This window comes from Mustelus asterias, chromosome 13, assembly GCF_964213995.1.
Source record: "Mustelus asterias chromosome 13, sMusAst1.hap1.1, whole genome shotgun sequence".
Taxonomy (NCBI): Eukaryota; Metazoa; Chordata; class Chondrichthyes; order Carcharhiniformes; family Triakidae; genus Mustelus; species Mustelus asterias.
In genome coordinates, this window is record NC_135813.1 from 80,479,113 (window position 1) to 80,503,688 (window position 24,576).

Sequence of the window (24,576 nt, forward strand, 5' to 3'; positions counted from 1 at the left end):
AGTGAATCTCCTCTGCACCCCCTCCAGTGCCAGTATATCCTTTCTCAAGTAAGGAGACCAAAACTGTACACAGTACTCCAGGTGTGGCCTCACCAGCACCTGATACAGCTGCAACATAATCTTGCTGTTTTTAAACTCCATCCCTCTAGCAATGAAGGACAAAATTCTATTTGCCTTCTTAATTACCTGCTGCACCTGCAAACCAACTCCTTGAGATTCCTGCACAAGGACACCCAGGTCCTTCTGCACTGCAGAATGCTGCAATTTTTTACCATTTAAATAATAGTCCATTTTGCTGTTATTCCTACCAAAATGGATGACCTCACATTTACCAACATTGTACTCCATCTGCCAGACCATCGCCCACTCACTTAGACTATCTATATCCCTTTGCACTTTCAGCGTCCTCTGCACACTTTGCTCTTCCACCCACCTTAGTGTCATCTGCGAATTTTGACACACTACACTTGGTCCCCAACACCAAATCATCTATGTAAATTGTAAACAATTGCGGTCCCAACACTGATTCCTGAGGCACACCACGAGTCACTGATCGCCAACCAGAAAATCACCCATTTACCCCCACTCTTTGCTTTCTGTTAGTTAACCAATCCTCTATCCATGCTAATACATTACCCATAACACTGTGCACCTTTATCTTATGTAGCAGTCTTTGGTGCGGCACCTTGCCAAATGCCTTCTGGAAATCCAGATACACCACATCCACAGGTTCCCCATTGTCCACTGCACATGTAATGTTCTCAAAGAATTCCACCAAATTAGTCAAACATGACCTGCCCTTCATGAACCCATGCTGCGTCTTACCAATGGGACAACTTATATCCAGATGTCTCGCTATTTCTTCCTTGATGATAGATTCAAACATTTTCCCTACTACAAAAGTTAAGCTAACTGGCCTATAGTTACCTGCCTTTTGTCTACCTCCTTTTTTAAACAATGGCGTCAAATTTGTTGTTTTCCAATCTGCGGGAACCACCCCAAAGTCCAGCGAATTTTGGTAAATTACCACCAGTGCATTTGCTATTTCTCCCGCCATCACTTTTAGTACCCTGGGATGCATTCCATCAGGGCCAGGAGACTTGTCTACCTTTAGCCCCATTAACTTGCCCAACACTACCTCTTTAGTGATAATGATAGTTTCTAGGTCCTCACCTGCCATAACCTTCCTGTCATCAATTTTTGGCATTTATTTGTGTCTTCCACTGTGAAGACCGACACAAAATACCTGTTCAATGCATCAGCCATTTTCTCATTTCCAGTTATTACATCCCTCTTCTCATCCTCTAAAGGACCAATGTTTACTTTAGCCACTCTTTTTCGTTTTATACATTTATAGAAAATTTGTAGAAAAACTCAGCGCTATGCTGCCGGCCTCTCCAGCGGGAATCGGCCCCATCCACTGATTTTCAATGTGAATCTCGCTGGGGCTCTCTGCACTGCTCACTTTGAAAATCTCGCTAAAAAAAACAGCGGGAGTTACTCCAGTTTTTACGTGAATTCGGCGCTTCGAATTTTGTGGGGAGAATCCCGGCCTTTGTATCTTAATGCACAAAACATTTGGAATAAGGTAAACAAACTGACGCTGCAAATCGAGGAAAATGGAAATGATCTCATGGTTAAATGGAAATCAAAACTGGGAACTTAATATCCTGGGATATTTAACCTTTCGGAAAGACAGGAAGGAAGGAATAGGTGGTGGGGTAGCTCTGTTAATAAGAGGTGAAATGAGGACAGTTGTGAGAGATGACCTTGGCTCGGATGATGTAGAGCTTATTTAGGTGGAGGTAAAAAAACAGCAAGGGAAAGAAGACATTGGTAGGAGTAGGCATTCAGGCGGCATGATGGCACAGTGGGTTAGCACTGCTGCCTCACAACACCAGGGACCCGGGTTCAATTCCGGCCTCGGATAACTGTCTGTGTGGAGTTTGAACGTTCCCCCTGTGTTTGCATGGGCTTCCTCCAGGTGCTCTGGTTTCCTCCCAGAAGAAACCTGTACCAATTTTCTTCTTGAACTGTGTCTTTCCTTGTCAGAGAACTACTCTCCCCTCCCACGAGCCAAATCCTTTTTGTTTAACATAGAGGAACTTACACAGTGGGCCTGATTTTACCATTTCTATTCTAAGTGCTGAATCTGGGCGCAATTCAGATCCGACCTGGAAACCTGCTTTCAGGCGTCCCCATTAGCACTTAGCCTAAAAAAAAAAATTGCAGGTCTGAATTGCACTGTGGGCGGGGCTTAGCACGCCCAAAACGCTCATGCGCAGTTAGAAAAAAATTTGAAAAAGCGTGCCGCTGTCACATCACTCCTGAGCCGCAGAAAACGGAGAAAGTGGCCCGGGAACGAAAAGGGGAACGATAGCCCCCAAATACATCACTGTCCCCCTTATCCACCCTCTCCCCGTTACCCAGACCGATCACGGCCCCCTGCCCCCTCCCCCCCCACCGATCGCCTGCAGAGTGGCAGCGGACCCCCCTGCCCCACCCCACCAGAGATCCATCTGACTTCCCCCCACACACGCCACCAGCGAGCGATAGGGCCTCCCCCCACCACCCCCCCCCACCCTAATGCAGAGATACATCTTACCCGCCTCCCTCCTCCCCCCCCCTCCAAACCACAGAATGATCTGGCCTCACTCCTCCCACCCCCAGAGAATGATCTGGCCTCACTACCCCTAAACCCCCACCTTCCCCCGCCCAGAGGTACATCTGACCCACCTCCTCCCTCCCCCCTCCCAACCAGGCAACAATTGGGCCTCCCTCCTCCCTCCCCCCCATCAGAGAATGATCTGACCCCCTCCTCAACCCACCCCTTCCCCCCACCACCACCGGTCTGAGTCAGAGAGCCGCTGGATGCTCTGAACTCGCCTCTTCAGCAGCTGGAGCGCCCGAAACAAACTTTTATTCAGCATGTCCATTTCAGCGCGATTCCGGATTGGCGAACGCAGTGCTAAAGGGGGAAATGCTGATAAAGTTGGGCGGGCAGTTCATTAATTCAATTTAGATGCATGGAAATACATTTAAATCGCCGTTGCGCCCGCTTTGGGCGTGAATCGGATCACAGCCATTCCCGGGCCTCGGTAAAATGGCCATCTGCGCGGACGCGGGCGCAGATCGTGTTAATGGCCTCACACCCAACTTTACCATGTTTCCGCGCCCGAAAACAGGCGCAACGCAATGGTAAATTCGGGCCCAGTATCTATGCACATTGTCACTGCTTGTAGAAATAGAAATGTTCTGGCGGTATCTTAATACAATTTTTAATCAATCAAGGCCACAATTTCTTCCCTTCCAAATACTTAGGCTTGAACCAATGCATTATTTTTAATACAAGTGCATTTTCACCTAAAATCTAAATTTTAATAACTGAAATTGAGAAGTTACCTCCAGTTCACTTTTCAGGTTGTAGAGTTCCCGTTTGGCGGATTCGTTCAGACAGGATCCCAGGGACTGGACCCAGGAGTTTGCATTTTCCTGGACACTAAATGCCAGGGGTCTCAGCTGAAGTCGAATACACTGTTCATCTTTCACCATTGGCTGCTCAGTCACCTCCTCACAGATTCTGGTGTAGAATTGCAACTTCTCATCATAACTAACACAAGAAGGATTCCTCGCTGCAAACTTCTCCACAACAATAGACTTGTCCATCTTCCACAAGGATCTGTACTTCTTCCAACGACTCAGATACTTGGTCAAAGACCCAAGAAGTTTTTGGAGATTTTGGCTGGTAGAAATAGCTTGCTCTATAATCTGAGGACACTGAGAAATGTCACTGTAAAAACTGAAGATGATTGGTTCATCATCTCCATCAACATAATGTGCTGAACATTCAATGCAGGATCCGTGCATCCACCGTACGAACAGCTGTAGGGTGTGAAATACAGATGTACAGTGAAAATAGACAAAAGAAAATCAGCAATTCTGGCCTTTGTAGCTTACAAAATGTGCATTTGAGTGGGGAGGTTGATTTATTCAATTCTACGCATTAAGTGGGAGTAACAAAAACAGAAAATGTTGGAAAATCTCAGCAGGTCTGACAGCATCTGTGGAAAGAGAATAGAGCCAACGTTTCGAGTCCAGATGACCCTTCATTAACTCTATTCTCTCTCCACAGATGCTGTCAGACCTGCTGAGATTTTCCAGCATTTTCTGTTTTTGATTCAGATTCCAGCATCCGCAGTGATTTGCTTTTTTATCTAAGTGGGAGTAAACTTGTTCAGGAATGTACACAAGAAAAAAAAACAAACCAGAGAGAAGAATTTTCCAGTCCCAAGAGCAGTGGGTTTAACAGCAGAACGCAGTGCGGCAGAGATGGGGAAATGACGAGGGGAACATGCACTCCCACCGGTCATGGCAAATCAGCATTCCCACTAAAGACCAGCGTGAAACTGTTTTCCATCCCATTAATGGGATGCAGATGAAACCCCAACCAGATCTGTCCTCCCTGTGCAATCATCCGCACTGCCAGCGGGATGTCACACCAGCGCAATCTGGATGAAGGTCTGGGGTCGCTTGCAGAGGTTGAAAAACAAAGGCCTCCAGCAACCATGCACCCTGGAACAGCACATGCAGCAGTAGGTGGAGCATCAACCACATGGATCTTCACACTGCAGTTGGACAGCTGCATGAGGTACATTTGGGAAATGATTGCCGTGGTGGGGATTAGATGGGGAGGGGAGGAATGGAGAGGTGGAGTGGGTGTGGAGGGCTAGAGTGCGGGGGGGGGGGGGGGGCGGGTGAAAGAGGTTGGAGTTGGTAGAGGAAAGAGATAGAATTTGCAGGAGTCATGGAATGAGTGAGGTAGCATGGGGTAGGGAAGGGCCATGGTGAAGGTTGTTGTGCAGTTTTGAACTGGAATTGGTGCTGTGCAGGTGTGAATGGGCATGGAGGCAGGAAGAGAAGGATTCAGGGAAGTTCTGTGGTGGATCCTGGGGGGCACACAGAGAACTGGTGACAGACAGGGATGGTGAGGGGTAAAGGGGCAGTGGGGACCAGTAGAGTGGGATGGTGAGTGTTCAACAATGATAGGTGAATGGGGGCTGATGGTATTGGAGGGTGATACGGATGAGGTGACAGATTCTGGGATCGGCAGAATGAGGGAAACAGTCACGGGGGTGGGCTCGATGGGGGATGGTAAGAGATGTGGGTTTTCACCTGCACAGGACAGAGGATGATGGGAATGGCTTGAATGGCAACCATATGAAGGTCAAATGTTACATATGGGGGAGGGTGTAGGTCATGGGAGAGGGATAAAGATATTGGACTGCACATCCAACATTACAAGAACCATGGCCACTTGCAATGGGGTGGGTGCACACAGGCTTATGGACTAAGAATTGCAAAGGAAATCTCACTAAAATGCAAGTGTACTTTGTTTACAAAAGTGTCATAACATTAACTATCACACTGCACTCGTGCAACCACATGTGAAATCATAACGTCTTAATCTTATGTTCCCTATCACTTCTTCTAGTTGTTTCTCCAACATCTGCTGCAGGGGTGGAGGACATCTGCTAGCCAGTCTGCCCTGTTGTCTTGGGTGACCCTCAGATTCCTGAGTGGGAGCCCTAGGCGTGCCCATCAGCTGCTCCTCCTCCCTTTGGGTGCCCAAGGACCCCTGCCTGACTCCTCGAGGAGAAAGGGTGCCTGGGGGAGAGGTCGAGGTGCCTAGTCCCTGTCTCATGTAGCCAATGGAGGAACTGCTGGACAGGCTTTCTTCTTGTTCCCTCGCTCTCTTCCTGCTGGCACCTGATAGAGGAGAGAAGAGCGGAGTCACTGCACAAGCTGCCTCCAACATGGAGGAGTGCATGACCCTTAGGTTTCTATATGACATGCCGTCCACAGTCCTCTCCAACTCCACAGTCTCGGTCTGGTTCCTCTCCTGTCTGCTGGGCGGCCCATTCCTCAAACTCAGTAAAGTTCTTGAGGTTAGGCCAGCCTCCTCTCATCTTCTCTCTCTCTCTCCTGTTATGCCTCAACTTATCCCGTGTAAAGAGAACTTTGAGGTTCAGAGCAATTGGGTTTTATGCATCTTTTCATGCTTCCAGTCTTACAAATTGTGTCATGTGATTTACAATCTGCAGGTTGTCCACAAGGACCCTGACGCTGCAGCCTCCAGAGTGGTGAGCCCATACACACAGAAGAATTGCCCCCCACTCCCCTTCCTTCCCCTCCACGAACACCAACTAAGATGAAACTAAAACCCAAAAACTTCCCTTGCTGAGCCCCTTGCACTGATGGATCCCGTTTCCAGCAGATCTCTCTCCTTCCAATTGGCAGATCACTCTGCCTCTTCCCAATCAGGCCTCAGGTTAAATTAGCAGATTAAGTGCAGATATCGTCCTGAGAGCCAGCCCTATTTGCACATTTAAAGAAGACCCATATGTGTTTTTGCAAATTATAGTTGCAGTCAGCCAAATGCAGAAAGGAACGAAGTGGGTGTGTCTGTTGCTCCAGTTTAACTGTATCCACAGCCCACATACGGTCTGTCAGAGAAGTTGTTGCCAATCATAGTGATATCCCACATTATCTCTGTACATCTACCTTAGCAAAAGGTACTGTTCACTCTAGTCCACTATCCCAGACAACTCCACATTAAAGGGAGTCCAGTTTATAGAGTATGAGACCTGGACCATTGTGTTCGACTCAAGTAGAAGTATCTGGAATGCACCCAAAAAATAACACAGTCCATTAGTGGTAGATAGTCAGTGCAGACTCGATGAGCCTTTTTTGCACTATCTGACTCTATTAAATAACAGTCAATTCTTAGAAATAATAAACTGCATATAATTCTGTAAATAATTTTAACTAACCTTAGTTGTTTCCACACAGTCTTTTATATTCTGAAGAGTCAACTGATAAACTTCAGAGGCAGTGGGTTTCAAGACAATCTCGGGGGCAGAGAGGTGGACTTCAACTTGGAATAGGGGGTTGATTCCAAGAATGGAAAAATTAATCTGCTGAAGATTTCTGTGGAGAAAAATATAATACGTTTTTAGATCTAGCATGAGCAAATGTAATAAAACGTCTACAATAGAGTCAAAGAGGTTTACAGCATGGAAACAGGCCCTTCGGCCCAACTTGTCCATGCCGCCCTTTTTTTTTAAACCCCTAAGCTAATCCCAATTGCCCGCATTTGGCCCATATCCCTCTATTCCCATCGTACCCATGTAACTATCTAAATGCTTTTTAAAAACCAAAATTGTACCCGCCTCTACTACTACCTATGGCAGCTTGTTCCAGACACTCACCACCCTCTGTGTGAAAAATATTGCCCCTCTGGACACTTTTGTGTATCTCCCCTCTCACTTTAAACCTATGGCGTCTAGTTTTAGACTCCCCTGCTTTTGGAAAAGATATTGACTATCTACCTGATCTATGCCCCTCATTATTTTATAGACCTCTATAAGGTCACCTCTCAGCCTCCTACGCTCCAGAGAAAAAAGTCCCAGTCTACCCAGCCTCTCCTTATAACTCAATCCATCAAGTCCCGGTAGCATCCTAGTAAATCTTTTCTGCACTCTTTCTAGTTTAATAATATCCTTTCTATAATAGTGGCCAGAACTGCACACAGTGTTCCAAGTGTGGCCTTACCAATGTCTTGTACAACTTTAACAAGACGTCCCAGCTCATGTATTCAATGTTCTGACCGATGAAACCAAGCATGCTGAATGTCTTCTTCACCACTCTGTCCACGTGTGACTCCACTTTCAAGGAGCTATGAACACGTACCCCTAGATCTCTTTGTTCTGTAACTCTCCCCAATGCCCAACCATTAACTGAGTAAGTCCTGCCCTGGTTCGATCTACCAAAATGAATCACCTCGCATTTGTCTAAACAAAACTCCATCTGCCATTCGTCAGCCCACTGGCCCAATTGATCAAGATCCCGTTGCAATCGGAGATAACTTTCTTCACTGTCCACAATGCCACCAATCTTGGTGTCATCTGCAAACTTACTAACCATGCCCCCTATATTCTCATCCAAATCATGCCCTTATACAGGTTAAACCTAACTTTTCATTTGTTCTCAGAATATAGGCAACACTAATAAAGTTACATTTTTATTCACCATTCCTAGTTACCCTGAGAGGTTATGGGTGATGACCTGTTGAACTGCAGCAGTCCTTGCACAGCTGCTGCTCCCACGCTGGAGTTAGGGAGTGATTCATCTGTGGGATTTAGCAGTCAGTGCTTAGGCCAGTGTTTATTATTCATCCCTAATTGCCCTTGAAAAGGTGGTGATGAGCAACTTTCTTGAACCACTGCAGTCCATATGGGATAGGGATATCCACGGTGTTAGGAATGAAGTTCAAGGATTTTGAATCAGTGCTAATGAAGGAATGACAGTATAATCAGGGTGGTGTGTAACTTGGAGGGCACCTGAAGGTGGTGGTGTTCACATGTGACTGCTGCCCTTGTCCTTCCAGGTGGCAGGGGCCTAGGGTGGGATTTTCTGCGCACTCTTGCGGCATGTTTCCATTGGCTGGCGGTGGGATCTTATGGTCCCGCTGCTGTAAAAATCCCGCCAGCAGGAAGGGCCGGAAAATTCCTTTGGAAGTTGCCACAATGCATCTTGCACACAGAGGGTACATACTGCAGTCATTGTGCATTGATGGGAGGTGGAATTAATGTTTAAAGTGTGGATGAGGTGCCAGTCAAGCAGGCTGATATATTCTGGATAAGATTCTGATCAAGCTTCTTGAGTCTTTTTGGAGTTACACTTATCTAAGCACATAGAGAATATTCCATCATAGTCCTGGCAAAGTGCCTTATAAATGGTGAAGAGACTTTGGCAGGTTGGAGCTAAGTGACAATCCAGTAGTTTCATAAGCACTGTTGCTGAGACATTTCATTATAGATTTATTTAATTTAAATTCCTCAGCTGCCATGGTGAGGTTTGAACATGCGTCTGTGAACATTTAGTTCAGGTCTCTGGGTCATTAATCTAGTAACCAATGACTATGTTACCTTTCCCTTAATATTATGGCAGAAACTATAATTAGTATACTAGTAACAGATCACCCACACCCCCATCAACCATAGATGGTGCTCAACCTACAGACCAGAGAAAGAGGAATAAAATTGCAATTTAATAGAATATACACATTAAGTGTGGGCGGCACGGTGGCTAGCACTGCTGCCTCACAGCGGCAGGGACCCAGATTTGATTCCCGGCTTAGGTTATTGTCTGTGCAGAGTCTGCATGTTCTCCCCGTGTCTGCATGGGTTTACTCCGGGTGCTCCGGTTTCCACCCACAATTCGAAAGACGTGCTGGTTAGGTGCATTGGCCATGCTAAATTCTCCCTCAGTGTACCCGAACAGGTGCCGGAGTGTGGTGACTAGGGGATTTTCACAGTAACTTCATTGCAGTGTTAATGTCAGCCTACTTGTGACACTAATAAATAAACTTTAAATTTAGGTACATTTTGCAGTGATGAAATTTAAGTGACAGAGGAGAGGGACAGAGTGGACCACCCACTGTGCCCAGTTCTCTGCTCTGTCAAGAGTGTCTGCACTCAGGAGTGCAGCCTCACATCATTTACCTTCAGCTCCATTCCAAAAACAAAATTATACTTACTTCAAAATCATTTTGATGAGACAGTCGTAAACTCTGTGCTCCCAGAATTTGTAGTAGAGAGCCATCTTTGAAGCCTTCCCAGTATTAGTGTGGAAAACAAGACCTTCCATTTTTGTCAGCAGTGGTCCAATTGCTTTATACTTACTGACTAAATTCAAAATATCCTTTGTTCGCTCCTGCTCTACAAACTCGTAAAACTCCTTTACACCTTACAAAAGCAAGCAGAACGTTTCAGTTGGTTCGTGGCAAATTTACACCTCTGCTGTATCACACAATGGCTTTCTTCACTGCTTTCCAAAATCTGAAATAATTCGACAATACCTGCAAGATCCTCCTTTGATACGGGTGGTGGCCTTTTAAAGAGATCTGCCGATTCTATTGCTGCAAGTTTAGTTGCAATGTCTCTGACATTTTTGTGGATTTGGTTTACAAGAGATTCAAATTTCCCAATGGCTTGCTCACAGCGGCCAAGGTAATCGTTAATACCTATCATAAAAGACAATCAAACTTTCTGCTTTAATCACACTACCTGAAAAAATCACACATTCATGAAAAAAAGCATCTTTTTTCCTCCAAGTCTCATCTTACATTAAATTATTTTCAACAGCAGCAGCCATTGTATTATTAGTTATATCATTTGTGGGTATCACGTACCAACCGACTCAAGAACAGCTTCTTACCTGCTGCTGTCAGACTTTTGAATGGACCTACCTCGCACTAAGTTAATCTTTCTCTACACCCTAGCTATGACTGTAACACTACATTCTGCACTCTCTCCTTTCCTTCTCCATGAACGGTAGGTTTTGTCTGGATAGCGCGCAAGAAACAATACTTTTCACTGTATGTTAATACATCTGACAATAATAAATCAAATCAAATCAAATCATTTATGATTTATAAACCCATGTGGGGCAACAATGCTCTTCATGACAATTTTCATTTGCACTGAGCAACAGATACCATGGGAGCACAATGGCAGTCTGACTTGGAGGAAACATTGCCGACCCCACTTCATCCTGACTTCCAGCATGTTTTACAAATGTATTCATTTTTAGCATGGGGGCTTTTACTGGCAAGGAATTTATTACCCATCCCTGATTGCCCTGAGAACATAGCAATGGGCAACGTTCTTGAATTGTCTGTAACGGTGTCTTGCTACACCACCTCGAGGCCTAGTAAAGGAGAAGCGCGTTGGTGTGGGAGTTGAATAACCTATACATCCAGGACGGGAAAGGAAAACAGGCTTCCATCCCCACAGAGCATTAATGAACTAATTGGGCTTTGACAACAATCCAAATAAAACTCAAATTCTGCCGTGGTGGGATTTGAGCTCGTCTTCTCTGGATCACTGGTCCAAGACTACTGCTATCATAGCTGGAATAAAAACAAAACACTGCAGCTGCTGGAAATCTGAAATGGTAACAGGAAGTGTTGGGAATACTCAGCAGGTCAGGCAGCATCTGTGGAGAGAAAAGCAGGGTCAATCCTTTGAGCAAATATGATTCTTCCTCAGAACTCTGGAGTCACATTTGACTTGAAACGTGGGCAGAATTTTCCCACCTCCTTGGCGGTGGGATCTGTGGTAGGTAGAAGTGGAGAATCCCGCAGCACTCAAGAAGGGAGAAAGCTGCCAGTGTAAAAACAGTCAGTAGTTCTCCCGATGCTGGGTTAATGACAGATCAGTTGTCCCACTGCCGAGTGCTGCTCACAAATTCATTTATGTCTCACGAATGCTCGTTAAATCGGATACTCGCCGAAATCTCCTCACGCCTTCCAATCTTGCATCATGCCATCGGTCTCAAATCCATTTGGACCAAGTCGGACCTCAGCTCCTCGTGACTTTGAGGTGAGTGCATGGCCCTTTACTACTCTCACTGTGTTCAATGCCACACTGGTGTAGGGTATAGGTTGGTCTGCTGCTGCCTTTTTTCTGAAATTGTCCACAGGGACACCCCTATCCTGCAGTATTCATGCAGCCTCCACTTTCAGACGCTGACCAGCTCTGTGCCCAGTGTTGGGGAGTGCAGGGGTCCTCTGCTCCCGCTGGCTGATACTGTTATCACAGGGACACCACTGTATTTCAGTACCCCCCAGACACAACTCCACCTTCACAAATGCGCACTGCAACTGGATGCAGGTCTGAGGGAGGGTGGGAAGCAACAGGAAAGGAGGGTTTTGTGGGGGCTGTGTGGGTAGAGGACAAACACAAGTGGGGGGGCAATGAGGATGAAAAGCTCTGGGGTAGTGGGGGGTATGGGAAGGGGTAAGGGGGGCAAGGAGTTACAATGGAAGGCAGAAAGCCACGGAGGGGGATGAGGCTGAGGAACAATGGAATGCTGAGGGGAGGGGTGGGAAGCTGGACTCCAACAAGGGTCCATGAAATGCTGACAAACAAGGGGGTCAAAAGGATATCACATATCTGACTGAATGGGACACATACAGACATAGGAAGGTCCACCATAACAATGAAGGGATCCAGTATTGTTGAGAGAGGCTGGAGAACAACACCTCTGCACTTGTCCTGAGCTCTGGTAGATCACATTTGCCACATTCTTCGTGAAGGCCTGATTTCATCTGGAGGTCATCCCCTGCCAGTGACTCTGGGTCTTTCCAGGAATCAACAGGAGGCCTGTCCCACATCTCTCAGTCCACATGCAACACGTGGATGAATAAGTAGTTTTAGCGGGCTTAAAACTGGATAAATCCCCAGGCCCAGATGACATCCTCTCTGGCCGCAGGAGAGATGCCAGAGGACTGGAGAACAGCGAATGTGATTTCATTATTCAAGAACGGAAGCAGGGATAAAGCTGCACTGAACTGTGCTTTGGGCAGAGTTGCCAGCTACATACACCTCCTGGGCAATGGCCTCCCAGGCCAGAGAAATGAGGTTTCTGTGCTTCCTCGAGCCATTCCTGGGGTACAGGACATGTCAGTGCGTCTGCATTCCTCTGATCAAGGCTTCAAGGACCCGGTGGGTGAAGCGGGATGCTGCCTTCTACTTGAGGCTTTCAGCTTTTTTCTGGTGGCTGGAAGACATCTCTGCAAGCGTCCTGAAGACAAGTGCACTGGAGAGAGCATGATGAATGTGTTGGACTGGCATTTAAATATGGTGCCTGGACCTTCAATCCTGCCGGCTGATGGCAGGCAGATCCTGACCTGCCGGGTGATTCAGGCCAATACTCACATGTGCATAACTAGTGAGCTTCCGAGAGCACAATCGGATGCGAGTTCCCACTATTCTGGTCAGAGGGATGGACGCTGCAGAAACCACCAGACTTAGTCTCATAAATAGAAAATTCTGACCGTTAACTCTGTTTCTCTCTCCATATTCTTATTTCGCACTACAAGATGTTGCTGGGGCCCATTGCCTTTGCAATATCCAGTGTCTTCAGCCATGTTGTCTTATCATGTCGGGTGAATCGAATTAGCTGAAGACTGGCATCTGTGATGCTGAGGATCTTTGGAGATCGAGATGGATCATCTAGCTCAGCGGTCTCCAAACTTCCAGCCGGATGTGGCCCGCGGGCCGTAGTTTGGAGATCTAGCTGAAGGTGTAAACTTCAGCATTGTCTTTTGTACTCAAATGTTGGCTCAACTCCCACCAGTACTCTTTTGGATAATCAAGAATGCAAGCAATGGCAATAATGTCAAATAATCTAAACTCTAATATATGTTATTTCAGAAGTTCTGAGTTCTGAAATTTAATGGTTATTATAACATATACTTTCCTACTGGAAATCATTTAGAAAGAGATGACTGACAATTGCAACTGCTACCAGACTATCCAGACACTGATAGGAAGAGCATAAAATTAGTGATATGATTACCCAATGAATTCCAGTTTAGTCTTCTATAACCTGATCGAATAACTCGCTGAAGCTCACGGATATGTTCTGTCATGAGTTTAGTTTCTGCTGAGCTTAGGGAATCCATCAGTTTTTCATATCGATTTAGCATGTTCTTTAGTCCAGTGGTGTACCTAAAGAGCCAAGTGATAAAGCATATTTTGCATCATTCCAGCACCATAGAAAGTGAATAGCACGCTGTACTCAAGATTACCCATCTTCCCCACTCCAAACTAGAATCAAATAGGTTCAGTTGTCTCCAAGTCAAAAGTTGTGTGTTCAATCCCTAATCCAAAGACCTGAGCACTAAATCTAGACAAATAATCCAGTGTGATACATTATTGAGGGAATGTTGCACTGTCAGACGTAGACTAAGGCCTAGTCTGGTCTGTCAGGGCTTGATCCCAAGGCAATATTTCAAAGATGCACGCTGGTTGATATTTACCCTTCAAACATTTTGCCTTAGTGTGACTACACTTGAAGCAGTACTTGATTGGCTCTAAAGCAATTTCAAATGTTCTGGATCTGTACATGTATGAAATACATGAAATAATATTGCTTCACACTGAACTCTAAACACACCACACTGTATGTGGAAAGGCGTTCCTATCCCAATATGTTGACTGCCTCATAATCAGTCAATGACCAAGTGACACAGAGCGCGTGCACAGAGGTTTCTGTGGATCAAACAGTTCTCATGATTGAGGGTAATGATGACGGGGAGGGGGGAGGGTGTCGCTGGTCAGTGGAATGAGGCTATGAACAAATTATTTATTTTCATTATCCATCTGTACATCAACCTTTCTTCAACTAACATCATACCGGAGAAATTTCTGATCTTGCAGAGCTACATTTCTGGCTAGCTGCGGGATCTGAAATCCTAGTTGCTCCATATACTTGGACTCCATGATAATTTCTTGCAGTTCCGGGGCAAAGTTCACATCATATGTGGAATTAATATCATACCAGTCCTCATGAGCAGACACAGTCTGTATTAGAAAAGCAAAATCTAACAGTGAAAAACAGCAGACTGAAAGATGCAGAATAACAATAGTGATACTTTACAATGTTATTTTACACATGAGAATCATTTGTTTATATGAATGATATGGCCGCGATAACAAAGCAGCAAAATAGGATTGAACAACAGTCATGTTACATCGAGGCTATAACACAGGGAAAGGTCATTCAGCACAAATGTTCCATGAAATATTTATGCTTCATCTGAGTCTCCTCCCAACCCTCCTCATCTCATGTTGTTGGCATAACTCTCTCTTCCTTCCCCCCTCATGTCCTTTTCGAACTTCTTCTTAAATATGCCGATGTTATTCGCCTCAACTACTCCATGTGGTAGCAAGTTTTGCCGTCTTATCACTTTTTGGGTAAAGGCATTTCTCCTGAATTCCCGATGGATTTATTCGTGACTATCTTATATTGAAGTGGAAACACCTTCTCTGCATCTATTCAAACATGGATTTATTATCTTAAAGACCTCAAAATGGAAGATCTTACTCAGGGAGAATGTGAAGTATTTACAAATGACTCTGTCACTAGGGACAGAATCAATTCCACATTTATGACAAAAGAAAACAATTACTATTATAAAGTTTCTCTATTTGATGCTAAATTAAGCTGAGCAGGAAATGTTTAATTCTTTCACAGGATATGGGCATCGCTGGCTGGGCCAATATCCTAATTGCCCTTGAATTGAGTGGTCATTTCAGAGTCAACACCATTGTTGTGGGTCTGTGGTCACATGTAGGCCAGATCAGGTAAGGATGGCAGATTTCCTTTCCTAAAGGGAGGATGTTAGTGAACCAGATGGGTTTTCACAAAAAAATGACAATGATTTCATAGTCATCATTAGAGATTCCAGATTTTTATTGAATTTGAATTTGCCATAGTGGGCTTTGAGCCCAGGACACTAGATTACTAATCCAGTGACAATAACACTACACCACAACCTCCCCACTCACAAATTACATAAGTCGGTTCAATGTGGCATTTTCCTGTAAATCCAATCCCCAACATGTATCTATTTTTCTCTGTTCCAGCAATAATTCTTAGCGATAACCTTGGAAGAGTAACCTGCAGTGTGAGATTCCCAATGCCCAAAAGGCACAGACCTCTCCAGTACAAAGATTTCAGTTCAGTGCTCGGCTTTCACTGAGAGCTGTATTCTATAGGAACTTAGGACCATTACATCTTGCTTCTAAAGAAGAAGGAGGACCGATATGCAATTACCTGGTTCATTTGAACGAAAGTAGTAATGGTCAAATCAAATTGTGTTAACCCACTGTACTCAGTTCCCACAATCAGTTTTTAAAATGTGTGGACATATTTTGTATGTTTACTTGTTTCAACTAGTAATCTTATTAAAAACAAGGCAAATAACATTCTATCCTTACTAGTTCAACAGCAACAGAACCTCCCAAACTAGTAGAAGATGGACTAATCTTTTTAAGTAAACTTTGTTTTAACAGAATGTGCAGTTTCATGTTAGTCTCGCTTTGCCAGTGGTCATACAACTTGTCTTCATACGCTTTCATCCTCTTTGCCACTTCAAGATATTTTGCTTTGGTCTGTGGAGCAACAGAAGTCTCAGTTAGATATCAGCTGTTTTACAAACACAAACCAAATATAGAACATAGAACATAGAACATTACAGCGCAGTACAGGCCCTTCGGCCCTCGATGTTGCGCCGACCAGTGAAACCAATCTAAAGCCCCTCTAATCTACACTATTCCAATATCATCCATATGTTTATCCAATAACCATTTGAATGCTCTTAATGTTGACGAGTCCACTTCTGCGGCAGGCAGGGCATTCCACGCCCTTACTACTCTCTGAGTAAAGAACCTACCTCTAACATCTGTCCTATATCTCTCACCCCTCAATTTAAAGCTATGTCCCCTCATGCTAGCCATCACCATCCAAGGAAAAAGGCTCTCACTATCCACCCTATCTAATCCTCTGATCATCTTGTATGCCTCTATTAAGTCACCTCTTAACCTTCTTCTCTCTAACGAAAACAACCTCAAGCCCCTCAGCCTTTCCTCATACGATTTTCCCACCATACCAGGCAACATCCTAGTAAATCTCCTCTGCACCCTTTCCAACACTTCCACATCTTTCCTATAATGTGGCAACCAGAACTGTACGCAATACTCCAAGTGCGGCCGCACCAGAGTTTTGTACAGTTGCAGCATGACCTCCTGGCTCCGAAACTCAATCCCTCTACCAATAAAAGCTAACACACCGTACGCCTTCTTAACAACCCTATCAACCTGGGTGCCAACTTTCAGGGATCTATGCACATGGACACCCAGATCCCCCTGTTCATCCACACTACCAAGTATCTTACCATTAGCCCAGTACTCTGTATTCCTGTTACTCCTTCCAAAGTGAATCACCTCACACTTTTCCGCATTAAACTCCATTTGCCACCTCTCAGCCCAGCTCTGCAGCTTATCTATGTCCCTCTGTAACCTGCCACTTCCCTCCGCACTGTCTACAACTCCACCGACTTTAGTGTCATCCGCAAATTTACTAATCCATCCTTCCACGCCCTCATCCAGGTCGTTAATAAAAATGACAAATAGCAGTGGCCCCAAAACAGATCCTTGCGGTACACCACTAGTAACTGAACTCCAGGATGAATATTTCCCATCAACCACCACCCTCTGTTTTCTTACAGCTAGCCAATTCCTGATCCAAACCACTAAATCACCCTCAATCCCATGTGTCCGTATTTTCTGCAAAAGCTCACCACGGGGAACCTTATCAAACGCTTTGCTGAAATCCATATACACCACATCAACCGCTTTATCCTCATCCACCTCTTTGGTCACCTTCTCAAAGGACTCAATAAGGTTTGTGAGGCACGACCTACCCTTCACAAAACCGTGCTGACTATCCCTAATCAAATTATTCCTTTCTAGGTGATTATAAATCCTATCTCTTATAATCCTTTCCAATACTTTGCCCACAACAGAAGTAAGGCTCACCGGTCTATAATTACCAGGGTTGTCCCTACTCCCCTTCTTGAACAAGGGGACAACATTTGCTATCCTCCAGTCTTCTGGCACTGTTCCTGTAGACAATGACGACACAAAGATCAAAGCCAAAGGCTCTGCAATCTCCTCTCTAGCCTCCCAGAGAATCCTAGGATAAATCCCATCCGGCCCAGGGGACTTATCTATTTTTACCCTTTCCAGAATTGCTAACATCTCCTCCTTATGAACCTCAATCCCATCCAGTCCAACAGCCTGCATCTCAGTACACCCCTCGACAACACTGTCCCTCTCCAGTGTGAATACCGACAAAAAATATTCATTTAGTGCCTCTCCTATCTCTTCAGACTCCAAGCACAACTTCCCACTACTGTCCTTGACTGGCCCTAATCTTACCCTAGTCATTCTTTTACTCCTGACATACCTATAGAAAACTTTAGGGTTTTCCTTGATCCTACCTGCCAAAGACTTCTCATGTCCCCTCCTGGCTCTTCTTAAATCTTTCTTTAGGTCCTTCCCGGCTAACTTGTAACTCTTAAGTGCCCGAACTGAGCCTTCATACTGAGCCTATATATAGGGTGGAATTCTCCCAAAAAAGTATGAGGAGCTCGGCACTAAATTAAGAAGCAGAACTTCAAAGGTAATAATTTCTGAGTGGTGCATAAAATTAGAAAGATGAACACTTAGCTCAAGGACTGGTGTGGGAGGGGTGGGTTTCTCCAGTGGGACACTGGGGAAGGACTGGGGAAAGTGGGGGCTGTACCATTGAGACACTCGGATGAAGCCCACCAGAACCCAGGTTCCTGACAACCTGCAACTCCAACAATTTATTCAGTAGGATGAACTTGTCAAACATTTGTACATGAACATTATGAAGCAAAATGTCTAGGTTGATAATAATAATGCCTTGAAAGATCTTTAGTGCGCGATTATTAACCAGTGCAGCAGATAAAAATGTTTCCATGTTTGGGTGCATTCTGTGCATGAGAACTGACCCAATAATACCTGCACCATGCTAATGTTGCATATTTAACTGAAATAAATCTGTATCAAATGTAACTTGAACAAACTATTGCAATCCAGTTCGTAACAGTGCTTATTGGTCTGTGTAATAAACTATTAATTTTTCCATGTCCAATTCTAAAGAGAAAATATGGGCTTACTATTTTCCCCTGATCACTCGCCAACATCTCAGGCATTTCCTGGAAGTGAACGATGGTGTGTTTAATCCGGTGGAAGAGAGAACGTTCCCAGTTGATGGCCCCAGCAACAGGAGGTTGATTCTTGGTCACCGGAGGATTATTAGCACCATTAGTGAAAAGGCTGTTTATAATATCTACCTGTAAAAATAGGCACCACGTTAGAACAACAAGTTGTATTTATAAAGCACCTTTCACATTGTAAAAGCTCCAAAGTGTTTCATTGCAGCATAATCAAATCAAATATGACACTGTGCCACATGAAGAGATATTACAACAGGTGACTAAAAGTTTGAATAAAGTTTATTTATGAGTCACAATTAAGGCTTACATTAACACTGCAATGAAGTTACTGCGAAATTCCCCTAGAATATCCAGGGATAGATTTTAAGGGGTACCTTAAGGAGGAAAGAGAAATGGAAGGATTTAGGGCCCAGGCCATGCTAATCGATGCTGCATGGAGGAGCACATGGGTCTTCATACTTCATAGGTTGTGGGAAGTATCAGAGACTGGATTTTACTGTTTGAATCAAAACTCCTGGCATCGGGGTCAAATTGGGGTTACACTGTATGGGAGCAGTCACCCAGCAGTGATTTGGCCAGTTAAGGCAGAGAGAAGATTCACATCCAATCGAGGGTGGCAAATGGGCTCTCAAAGGTGGAGAACAAATCGGAGGCTCTCCAACCCTCCAACAGGCTACATTTCAGGTAGGAGAAAGACAGAGCTTGGGGCACCCTCCCTCCATTTCTTTAAATTATTAAATTTAAGAATGTCTTCAATATCTGGAGCTGGCTGAGAAGGGGGGGGGGGGGCGGCTTTGAAGCCTGCCAGAAGCACCAACCGGTCTCGTCTCTGACACCTCAGTGGCCTGCATGCCAACTGGGAAATTTTATCCTTTAACTTTTGTTAACTAACTGCCTGCTGCTTGTGGGCAAGAAGCTCTGCTGATTCCTATCCCACTCCCATGGAAACAGCCTGGGGTGGGATGGAATCAGCAAAGCCAAACACTGGACAGCAAATTTCAATAGCCATCCTTCATCCACTTGCCCCATTGGAGCCCGAAAATCCTGCTTCGAGAGGGACAAGGCCATGGGACAATTTGAAAAGAAGGATTTTAAAATTGAGGCATTGATGGGCTGAGAGCCAATATTGGCCAGCAAGCACTTTGGTGATGGGTAAACAAAACTTTACCCAAGTTACGGTACCAGTAACAAAGTTTTCAATGACCTCAAGTTGCAGAGGCAGGAAGATGGGAGACCAGCTGGAGAGTACTGGAAGCCTGGAGGTAACAAAGGTGTGAATGAGGATTTCAGTGGCAGATAAGCTGAGGCAGCAGCTGAGTTGAGTTGGGCAATGTTACTGAGGTGAGGTAGATAGTCAGTCGCCAAAAGCCACACTGAATCCTGCATACCTCTTTACAATATTGTGTCAGAATGTCATTGAACTTTCGCATCATCTGTTTGTTGATGGCTTCACGTGAACGGATATGTTTAAACCTCAACAGCATGTCAAACGCTGCTTCTGCTGAACGGAGGGTCTTGAAGGACTCATCAATAAAGTTCTTTGCTTCCCCTTCAATTAACTGCAAAAACAATGAAGCAATTTTACTTACACTGTCCAAATAATTAGAATTAACTGAAATGAAACTGTACTGCACTAGTCAATGGGTGAGCATCTAGGGAGGTGCAACATTGCCTCCAGGTGGTCTAGCCAGTAAATGAAGCCTGCATGAGTCTGAACCACATAGACCTGAAAGTTCAAGTTCAATCTCAGTCTGTGTCGGGTTGGCTACACTCAGCGGGTTGCAATAATTGGTTTTGGTCCCCGAGGGAGTAGGAAGGTTTTGCACTCCTAACAACCATCCCAGTAATTTTATACCACATATCAAATTGTCATGAAATTTCCGCAATGGGATTCCCCATATTCGAAGTCATTCTGAGGTATACAAACCATGTTCCAAGTTCGATCTCTATTGACTTCATTAATCTCAGGTTGAGTAGCAATGCCACTATAACTGGCCTCGTTACCCCAAGGAGGAGGGGGGAAATCCATCCAGGATGTTCACTTCTGATTGCTCTTCAATGGCCATATTGGACAGTCCGCACATGTTTATCAGATGAGGAATAGGATCAGATTCAGTTGCCACACCTTCCAAGGAACATCAACCTTCACATCCTTCCTAAAGTGTGGTGCCCAGAACTGGACCCCAGATTCCAGTTGAGGAGGAACCAGTATTTGGTAGAGGTTTATAATAATTCCCTTGCTATATCCCTATTTGTAAAGTCCACGATCCCATATTCCATAATCCAGGAAGATTCATGACTTCAACTTCCCACCTACAAGTGCATCCCCATTGGCTATCCATACTCTCTTCCAGCTTCTTCCATCAGGAAAAAGATACAAAAGTCTCAGATCACATACCAAACGACTCAAGAACAGCTTCTTCCCTGCTGCCATCAGACTTTTGAATGGACCTACCTTATATTATGCTCTTCTTTCTCTACATCCTATCTGTGACTGCAACACTGCATTCTGCACCCTCTCCTTTCCTTCTCCCCTGTGTACTCTATGAACGGTATGTTTTGTCTGTATAGCGCGCAAGAAACAATACTTTTCACTGCATCCCAATACATGACAATAATAAATGAAATCTAATTTCCATCCCAGTCTTCCCACAAATAATTGGAAAGCCATACATTTTCTCACTATCCAATTGGATGGATGATCTCACTAAAACAGCCTTTACTCACAGCTCCAACACTTTAATAACTGCTAAATAACCCCCTTCAGAGAAAGAAAACACCATTGTTTTCCTTCAGTTCCCCTATGGCCTCTCTCTCAAGTTGTGCCCTCCAGGAGACACCAGGACGATTCTGGAACATTAGCAACCAATGTTAACATTGGACATAAGGGAATATCCTTCTAGATCCATTCTGGAAAACTGGCATCAAAAATCATTCATGGCATCTGCTACACTTCAATTCACAGGGTTATATATCATCAAATTAACCCTAACTGAGCACTTATCATTCTAAAGTGGCAAAGATACTGTCCAGCTCTCAAAATAATTAATTTCCGCACAGTCCACAAAACCAGAATTAATTCACTGGCTACAGGGAAGGTAGTAAGAAATCTAACAACACCAGGTTCAAGTCCAACAGGTTTATTTGGTAGCAAATGCCACATAGTGGCTACCAAATAAACCTGTTGGACTTTAACCTGGGGTTGTTAGACTTCTTACTGTGTTTACCCCAGTCCAACACCGGCATCTCCACATCATGACTACAGGGAAGGTCCCAGAGGATTGGAGAATAGCCAATGTTGTTCCTTTGTTTAAGAAGGATAGCAAGAATAATCCAGGTGAGCCTTACATCGGTGGTAGGGAAATTATTGCAGAGGATTCTTCGAGACAGGATTTATTCCCACTTGGAAATAAGTGGACGTATTAGTGAGAGGCAACATGGTTTTGTGAAGGGGAGGTCGTGTCTCACGAACTTGATCGAGTTTTTTGAGGAAGTAACGAAGATGATTGATGAGGGTAGGGCAGTGGATGTTGTCTACATGGACTTCAGTAAGGCCTTTGACAAAGTCCCTCATGGCAGACTGGTGCAGAAGGTGAAGTCGCATGGGATCAGAGGTGAGCTGACAAGTTGGATACAGAACTGGCTCGGTCAAAGAAGACTGAGGGTAGCAGTGGAAGGGTGTGTTTCTGAATGGAGGGCTGCGACAAGTGGTGTTCCTCAGGGATCAGTGCTGAGACCTTTGCTGTTTGTAATATATATAAATGATTTGGAGGAAAATGTAACTGGTTTGATTAGTAAGTTTGCAGACGACACAAAGGTTGGTGGATTTGCAGATAGCGATGAGGACCATCAGAGGATACAGCAGGATATAGATCAGTTGGAGACTTGGGTAGAGAGATGGCAGATGGAGTTTAATCCGGACAAATGTGAGGTAATGCATTTTAGAAGGTCTAATACAGATAGGAAATATCCAGTAAATGGCAGAACCCTTAAAAGTACTGATAGGCAAAGGGACCTGGGTGTACAGGTACACAGGTCACTGAAAGTGGCAATGCAGGAGGAGAAGGTAGTCAAGAAGGCATACGGCATGCTTGTCTTCATCAGCCGGGGCATTGAGTTTAGAACATAGAACAGTACAGCACAGAACAGGCCCTTCGGCCCACAATGTTGTGCCGAGCTTTATCTGAAACCAAGATCAAGCTATCCCACTCCCTATCATCCTGGTGTGCTCCATGTGCAATGTGAGTTTAAAAATTGGCAAGTCATGTTGCAGCTTTATAGAACCTGAGTTAGGCCGTACTTGGAATATAGTGTTCCAATTCTGGCCGCCATACTACCAGAAGGATGTGGAGGTTTTGGAGAGGGTACAGAAAAGATTTACCAGGATGTTGCCTGGTATGGAGGGCATTAGCTCCATATGGAGGAGAAGTTGGTTTGTTCTCACTAGAACGACAGAGGTTGAGGGGACGACCTGATAGAAGTCCACAAGATTATGAGAGGCATGGACAAAATGGATAGTCAGAAGCTTTTTCCCAGGGTCTATTACTTGGGGGCACAGGTTTAAGGTGCGAGGGACAAGATGTACGAGGCAGATTTTTTACACAGAACGTGGTGGATGCCTGGAACCCGTTGCCGGGGGAAGTAGTGGAAGCGGATACTGTGGTGACTTTTAAGGGGCGTCTTGACAAATACATGAATAGGATGGGAATGGAGGGAAATGGTCCCCGGAAGGGTAGGGGGTTTTAGTTGAGTCGGACAGCATGGTCGGTGCAGGCTTGGAGGGCCGAAGGGCCTGTTCCTGTGCTGTAATTTTCTTTGTTCTTTGTTGTAAACCAGATGTTCCTTGTCTGACGTAAAGTGTTTCCATTAAAGTTTTGCAGAATTCATCATTTAAACTTTATGAAAAAGATACAATTTAAATTATTCCAGAAACAGGCTATTCATCCCATTAGTTGGATTTCTGTGCATGAGCTGACTAGGGTTTCAAGACCTTCAGAGGTGACCTGGAGTCTCTGGGAACCACCTTGAAGTGATTTGCAAAAGAGGAAATGAAACTACAATCTGTCAATCAGGTTTAGACTCGGTCAACATTGTGGTCAGGATCAATGGGGTACTTGAGGCGCATTCAACCATGAAGGGAAATAAAAATAAACACAAGTGGCTAGAGGATAATAGAAATCCACTGAGCTGGCAGCTGAATCTTTTACGAGGCGCGGCACATGGAATTTGTTACAGATCAAAGGTTTCAAGTGCAATGGAGAGGGCTTAAAAGATTCAGCTTTCTCAGAATCCTCAGCAGCTTCAAATCAAAGCTGTGTGCATACTTTGGGTTTGTGTGCACAGCTGGGCAGACTGGAACTTGCAAATCAAAAAGTTAATAGGCAAGGTAATGGCTCATGGAGTTGGGGGCAATGTTGGGGGGGCATGGATAGAGGATTGGTTAACAGACAGAATGCAGAATATGGGCATAAATGGGGCTTTTTTCAAGTTGGCAGACTATGAATACTGGACTGCTACAAAGACCAGTGTTGGGGCTTCAGCTATTTATAGTCTATATTAATGGCTCAGATAAAGAGACACAGGAACACAGGAACATTCAAAGGATTGTGGATCTTAGGAATTGTCTACACCTGAGGGTTGTGAATTTTCTGTCCCTCAGGTGTGATGATACTATATCATTAAGAAATATATTTTATTCTCAGGATGTTTCTGCACTCCTTGGCAATTTGAAGGCACCGTATTGTCTGTAGCCCGTGTCCTGTATTGTTACTAAGGGAGTATAATTGATATCATGTTGATTTTAATCTGGACTAATGCAGTATTCTATGGTTTTAATGGTCCTTTGAGGATTGCGGAGTGGAGATTGATTTGGGGATGAATGACAGGTCAGGTGATAT

The 24,576-nt window shown here is 44.7% G+C and overlaps 1 protein-coding gene across 1 annotated transcript in view; it reads right to left on the bottom strand.

The window, feature by feature from the left end:
* Positions 1–24,576, bottom strand: part of dnah10 (dynein axonemal heavy chain 10) — a 268,946-nt gene that overhangs the window by 181,009 nt on the left and 63,361 nt on the right. Inside the window, exons 12-20 of the mRNA XM_078226101.1 lie at positions 20,068–20,238; positions 18,620–18,796; positions 15,872–16,025; positions 14,266–14,395; positions 13,426–13,577; positions 9,920–10,084; positions 9,599–9,806; positions 6,831–6,987; positions 3,403–3,882 (exon numbers count right to left, since the gene is read on the bottom strand). Of these exons, the coding sequence (XP_078082227.1) occupies positions 3,403–3,882; positions 6,831–6,987; positions 9,599–9,806; positions 9,920–10,084; positions 13,426–13,577; positions 14,266–14,395; positions 15,872–16,025; positions 18,620–18,796; positions 20,068–20,238 (1,794 nt within the window). The remainder of the gene's footprint in view (positions 1–3,402; positions 3,883–6,830; positions 6,988–9,598; positions 9,807–9,919; positions 10,085–13,425; positions 13,578–14,265; positions 14,396–15,871; positions 16,026–18,619; positions 18,797–20,067; positions 20,239–24,576) is intronic.